Here is a 6,787-nt window from a genome sequence, read left to right on the forward strand (position 1 = left end):
GACATATAAATTGTTATGGATGTTGATTTTGACACTTCTCAGTCTAATCTTCACGGTATAGCTCGTGTTCAGCTTGCGTGAACATATTAGCATGTTTACAGTGTATCATTATCTTATGTTATTTCGTAATTGTTATTGTGAAATATCTATTGAGAATGTTTAAGTTAGTGTTTATGCTCTCATACTCCTTTTATTGTGTCATCTTATTATAAACACCTTGATTTGTGATAATGATAACCAAACACTTGAATGCAAGCTGTTATTTGTTTCATTCATTTTGTAAAACTATTTAGTTAATATTTATTTATCCTAATTATATAAATAATATTTTTTTTATTTTGTAACGTGTATTTATTATATTATATTTAAAACTATAATATAAAAATAATGAACTCGTTTAGGCTCTCATGTGGATGTAACCCCATTTATTGTTGTAGACATAATTATGGGTCATACTCTAATTAGTAGAAACATAATTTTTAGGGCGTTAATTATGAATTCAAGGTATGTGGTGTAGACTATAAAAATTAAGTCAAAAGTTAGGCAACTACCAAGATGGTGTTTCAAATACATATCTACTCTGAATCGGTACCTAGGACCTATGCAACCCTAGCATACCACAGTTCGATATGTAGAAATGCGACCGATCAGATTTAAGAACGATCATTCAATGCAATCAAATTCTTTGAAATTCGTGGGTTTCTTAGATTGTTCAATCACTTGCATGTGTAATTCACATTTGTGGTCGGGTACTCGGGTAACATAACGAACCTATCCAAAGTCATTACATGAAGATCGGGTTTGTTTATTAAGCTTATTTCGAATGTACGTGTTTATACTCAGGTCGATTCAAACTTTTAGCGAAGAGACTTCGAGTAGCACACAAGTGGCTCGACCCCAAATAACTCCTTGTGATCACGTATAAGAAAAAAAACCCACATTTGTGCAACATTATAATTATAGTTATAATTACATTACTTGTGAATGGAATATATTTTCTCCAGGCTCCCCAAAACTTCTTCACTTGATGGTCTGTCCATAGGCGTTTTTGCTAGGCATTCTAATGCAACCACAATACATTCAAAAGCTCCTTCTTTAGAATAATTATTTTGAAGGCGTGGATCCATTATCTTCTTAAGCTCTCTTTCTTTTTCCAGAAATTGACTTGATGAGGTTATCAAATTCGCCAGCTCTTTAAGTCGCTCGATATTAATTATTCGTAGGCCTGTTAAAGTTTCCAGCAACAACATACCAAAACCATAGATGTCACTCTTCACACTCCAGTTTCCTGTAACATTGAAGTTGTTTAATCATAAATATAAGATTGAATACAATTTGGTCATTACCTTTTAAAAAAAAAACCATATATCAGTTTTTACAAACTCTTTAAACGATCGATCTAAAATGTTTCAAACCAGACCTAAACATTTGGTTTACGGGACAGAGAGTTTTTATAACAGATTGTCTAGCATTTTCACAAAAACTCATCAAAACTGAACCATATGCACCGAATTTAGAACATCTAAAATCTTTGTATACCTACATATATTATATTGTTGTGTACCTGTAGTTACGTAATATGGGTCCAAATGACCCAAGGTATCAAAAACTATTGTAGTTGGAGCTACTTCTTTCTTTTGAGGCTCAAAATTCCCCAGTGTTACATTGAAGTCCTGGAATAAATAAAAAATGATAAAATAAAAGGTTAACTTTAGCTAAATGAATAATAATTTAAGTATAAAGGTGAATCCATTGTTAAATTAAAAAAAAAACTAAACTAAGTACTTGATCTAACAATATTTCAGAGCTTTTAATTCCATGACATATGAAGTTCAAGGAATGCAGATACATTATCCCACGGGCTACCCCGATTAGTACACAAAGTCGAGTGGTCCATGAAAGTGATTCAAGTGAACCTGCAAAGTTATACACACATCACTTGACCTACTACATCACAATTTGTAGTAACTTAATTTTGATTAAAATAATCCAATCCAACAAATTTTTTTTGTAAAATCCGGCCCATACACGAACCACTGTTGTCTTTTTTTTTTGCTTCTGAGAAGCTCAAAAATATGTTTTTGTTTACTTAGGTGTTAACAAGTCTACTTAATTGCGGATTTTTTCAATCATCACAGCCAACTCGTCTAAAACGTGATGATGTATGGTGTGGGTGTTTTGTAAAGTGCCATATATAGTTTTTGAGATATTCAAGTATACTTAACCTCCATGTATGAATTGACCAAAATCATGGCTGTGTGTGTGCTTGTAAACAAGCAAGAATCTATCAATTTTGTCATCGGAGTAACCCAATATTAGAGATATCAAGCATTCCCGCTCAAACATTCAAACATAATCTATATTTATAGATTATTCCATTCGATATGTTTATATTTATAGATAATTTCTTTTGATATGTTTTCCTTATTTAATGTATAGTCTAGCTTGTATATATGCATGCTATCGTGAATAAAGAAAAATACAATTCGTACAATTAATTATATGGTATCATCCAGGGGTCCTCCAGGGGTCCTACTAAACCCTAAAATTCTTCGTGCTTTACCGCCGCTCACTAAGCCGACTTCTGCTACTAGCGATGTCTACCGACAACAACCATTTGAACACCATCTCCTCCTCTGTTTCTACTATTCCTCTTACCACACCCTCCTTCACACTTGTAAACTTCCCTTCCACCCTAAAACTAACCACCACCAACTACCTTGGGTGGAAAACTCAGATTGAGGCCCTTCTTCATGGCCTGGATCTTTACAAATTTATTGATGGATCTCATCCGGCTCCCACCAATACAATTACTGCAGTTGGAGACAAAACTCCACACGCCGACTATTCGGCATGGTTTCGTCAAGATTGCCTACTTTTCGGGGCATTCGTTGGTACTCTATCAGCACCTATTATTTCCCTTGTCACCAATGCTTCTTCATCCCTTGAAGCTTGGCAAATCTCTCCAAAACTTATGCTTCCTCATCCCGCGGCCATAAGAAACAACTCCAGCACCGATTGAAGCAGTGTTCTAAACGCCCGGATCAACCCATTACCGAGTATATGCAAACAATTAAAACCATTGTTGATGAACTTGCTATTCTTGGTAAACATATGGATACCAAGGACGTCACGGACGTTATTGTTGACGGGCTAGATCAAACCGCCTACAAGTCAGTCATCGATATTCTGAGCTTCATGAAATTTGATCATTCAAGATCTATCCCTAACCGACACTACCACTCCAACAGCCAATTTACATCAGCCCGTTACCGCGTTTGCAGCCCATACTCGAAATCATTCTACTAACCGAAACCCTTCAAAACAATGGTCCCCCCGGAATAACAATATTGCCGGACTTCTACCAACTCCTACTCTCACTACTTCGCCTCGTCCATTTTTAGGAAAATGCCAATGTTGTGGCACCAAAGGCTACACCATCACTTCCTGTAATGTCTTCAAGAAATTATGTCCGCAAGTTGTGCTACCGTTTTCTCAAAGAAATAATCCGCATGGGCAACCACAAGCATATATGATAGGAGTAAACAACAGCAGCTCAAATGCTCCTTGGTTATTTGATAGTGGGGCTTCCCACCACATTACAAATGATTTAAATGCAATGTCCCTACACTCTCCATATGACGGTACCGAGGAACTTGTTATTGGTGATGGTTCGTCTCTTACTATTACTCATATTGGTTCCATTACTTTACATTTTCCTTAGGTTTCATTAAAATTAAACAGTGTTCTTTGTGTTCCCGCTCTTTCTCAGAACATAATTTCTATATCCCAATTATGTCTTGACAATAATGTACTAATGCAATTTTTTTTGTGCATTTTGTCATCAAGGATTACCAAACCAATTTACCCCTGCTCCACGGAACAAGTAGTCATGGCATCTATGAACACCGTCCCATCAAGCCTCCTCAAGTTTTTTCCATGCAGTCAAATAAGGCTCTTCTTTGGCATTATCGCATTGGCCACCCTTGTTTAAAAGTTTTGCATCATTTGTCTACTTTTATTTCTTCAATTAAGAATTCCCATGATTCATGTAATTCTTGTTGTATAAATAAAAGTCATAAACTTCCTTTTCACTTGTCTACACTTTCATCTACTTCTCCATTACAACTTGTATTTTCTGATGTATGGTCTTCTCCTGTTCATTCATTTGATGGCTTTAAATATTACATAATATTTGTTGACCATTTCACAAAATACATATGGATTTACCCACTTAAAAATAAATCCGACTCTCTCAACACATTCATCCGGTTTCAAAACCTAGTTGAAAATTATTTTCAAACCAAAATCAAACAATTGTTTTAGGACAATGGTGGTGAATACATAAAATTGGCCTCTCGCCTATCTTCTTGTGGCATCACTCACCTTATCTCTCCACCTCACACACCCGAACACAATGGCTATGCCGAACGCCGTCACTGGCACATTGTTGAAACAGGTCTTGCTCTTCTCTCTCATGCCAAGTTGCCACTCAAGTTTTGGCCATTTGCTTTTACCACCGCCACATATTTAATTAATCGAGTTCCCACCCCCACACTTCAAAATGAATCCCCATTCTATCGTTTGTTTCACAAACTACCAAACTATGAAAAACTTCGTAGCTTTGGGTGTCTATCTTATCCATGGCTTCGTCCCTACACGAACCATAAATTACAACCTCATTCCAAAGCATGCATTTTTATAGGTTACTCATCTACTCAAAGTGCATATCACCTTCTTGACCCCCTCACCAACATAGTTTACACTTCAAGACACGTACACTTTGTTGAACATATCTTTCCTTTTGAAGATTTAACTAAAACCTCCACTTCACCTTCACCTTCACCAAATCCAGATTCTTGGTTACCCCTCACTATACACTTTATTAATTCACAACCATCCTCTATGACATCACAAAATACCAATTCTACCACCCCCCACCCTTCTGTCATCGAACCAAACATTCAACCCAATCATCACAAACTCCAACACACCAATTAATCCTACCCCTTCATCAATCGAACCCAACATTCAGCCCAACCCGCAAATTGAAGTAGAAAATCAAAATATTCCAGGTTCTTAACCTATCAGCCCCATTACCGAACCCCTTCCACAAATTAATCATCCGTCGACCCGTACTCAACGCAAACCAAATCCAAGTATCATAATTCTGATTTTGTTCTTTATCATTCTATCACTCAACCATTTCCCGAACCTTCCACCATCACACAAGCGTTAAAACAACCATCATGGCGCACGGCCATGCAACATGAGTTCGACGCCCTTATGCGTAACAATACATGGACTCTTGTGCCCCCTGAATCTGCTCCCAACAGTGTTGGGTGTAAATGGGTTTATCGCACTAAGTTTAAACCCGACGGTTCCGTCGATCGCCTTAAGGCTCGTCTTGTTGCCAAAGGTTTCCACCAACGACCTGGTTTGGATTATGTTGAAACATTTAGCCCGGTGGTGAAACCGGCCACTCTTCAACTCATTCTTGCTTTATCTGCTTCGCATGATTGGTGCCTTCGCCAACTTGATATCAATAACGCATTCCTTCAAGGAACCCTCACTGAAACCGTATTCATGTCTCAACCACCCGGCTTTACCGACTCCTCTTTTCCTAACCATGTTTGCAAACTAAATAAAGAAATCTATGGCCTTCGTCAAGCTTCGCGTGATTGGTATGAGGAACTTAAATCATACCTTCTTTCACTCCATTTCAAACCAACAGTTTCTGATCCATCTCTATTTGTTAATCGCTCTACCCGTTCACCTATATATGTTCTTGTCTACGTTGACGATATTATCATCACGGGTCAAAATTCATCTCTTGTTAATTCTTTTATCCAAACCCTTTTTTCTCATTTCTCTCTCAAGGATCTTGGTAATCTATCCTACTTTCTTGGAGTTGAAGTTTTACCTCACTCCCATGGTCTTTTTCTTTCTCAAGCTAAATATATTCTAGATCTCCTAACTCGAACCAATATGGCTTACTGTAAACCAACCACCATACCGATGGCTTGCTCGGTTCCGCTCGCCAATGGAGATAGTGCACTTATAGCAACACCTACAGAATATCAAACCGTTGTTGGAGCATTACAATACCTTTCTCTCACCCGACCGGACGTTGCATTTGCAGTCAATAAATTGTCACAGTTTATGCACTCCCAACCGTTAATCATTGGGCTGCCCTTAAACGCTTACTAAGGTATTTACATGGAACCATTCATCAGGGGTTACTTATCAAGCGTCACTCACCATTACACCTACATGCTTTTAGCGACGCCGGCTTGGTGGGTGACAAACAAACCTACCGAAGCACTTCCGGTTATATCGTATACCTAGGTTCAAACCCGGTCTCATGGAGTTCAAAAAGACAACCTACTTTGGCTCGATCATCCACTGAAGCTGAATTTCGTGCGGTTGCATCTACTACAGCAGAGCTACAATGGATCATATCTCTAATGACAGAACTCGGTTATCAATCAGTTGTCACACCCACTATCTACTGTGATAACCTAAGTGCTACACATTATTCCGCCAATCCGGTTTTTCACTCTCGGATGAAACATCTAGCTTTAGACTTTCACTTCGTACGTGAAAAGGTTCAACAAGGATCTCTACGAGTTACTCATATTGCGGGTGATGATCAACTTGCGGATGCCCTTACGAAGCTTCTACTCAGACATCTCCATCATCTTCTCTTGTCGAAGATTGGTCTCACTTCAAGATCGTCCATCTTGCGGGGGCATATTAGAGATATCAAGCATTCCCGCTCAAACAT

The 6,787-nt window shown here is 38.1% G+C and overlaps 1 protein-coding gene across 1 annotated transcript; it reads right to left on the reverse strand.

Annotated features, from left to right (window-relative positions):
- Positions 1-932: 932 nt before the first annotated feature.
- LOC143589264 (putative serine/threonine-protein kinase PBL15) lies at positions 933-2,307 on the reverse strand. Its single transcript, XM_077070086.1, has 4 exons — positions 2,226-2,307; positions 1,786-1,916; positions 1,565-1,673; positions 933-1,288 (listed from the first exon to the last, which is right to left on the reverse strand). The coding sequence occupies exons 2-4, from the start codon at positions 1,849-1,851 to the stop codon at positions 975-977; spliced, it is 489 nt and encodes a 162-aa protein (XP_076926201.1). The 5' UTR covers positions 1,852-1,916; positions 2,226-2,307; the 3' UTR covers positions 933-974.
- Between the last annotated feature and the right edge of the window lie 4,480 nt (positions 2,308-6,787).

The sequence above is a fragment of the Bidens hawaiensis genome, unplaced genomic scaffold, assembly GCF_021521415.1.
Source record: "Bidens hawaiensis isolate Kalapana, Puna unplaced genomic scaffold, B.hawaiensis_p1.1 tig00037289_1, whole genome shotgun sequence".
NCBI classification, from domain to species: Eukaryota; Viridiplantae; Streptophyta; class Magnoliopsida; order Asterales; family Asteraceae; genus Bidens; species Bidens hawaiensis.

Bases quoted from the DNA above. Each gene is read 5' to 3' on its own strand.
- LOC143589264 (XM_077070086.1), bottom strand. From the start codon at position 1,851: ATGTATCTGCATTCCTTGAACTTCATATGTCATGGAATTAAAAGCTCT. The intron at 1,674-1,785 runs GTACTTAGTTTA...TATTTATTCCAG, and splicing joins CTGAAATATTGTTAGATCAA to GACTTCAATGTAACACTGGG. The intron at 1,289-1,564 runs GTACACAACAAT...TCAATGTTACAG, and splicing joins CCCATATTACGTAACTACAG to GAAACTGGAGTGTGAAGAGT.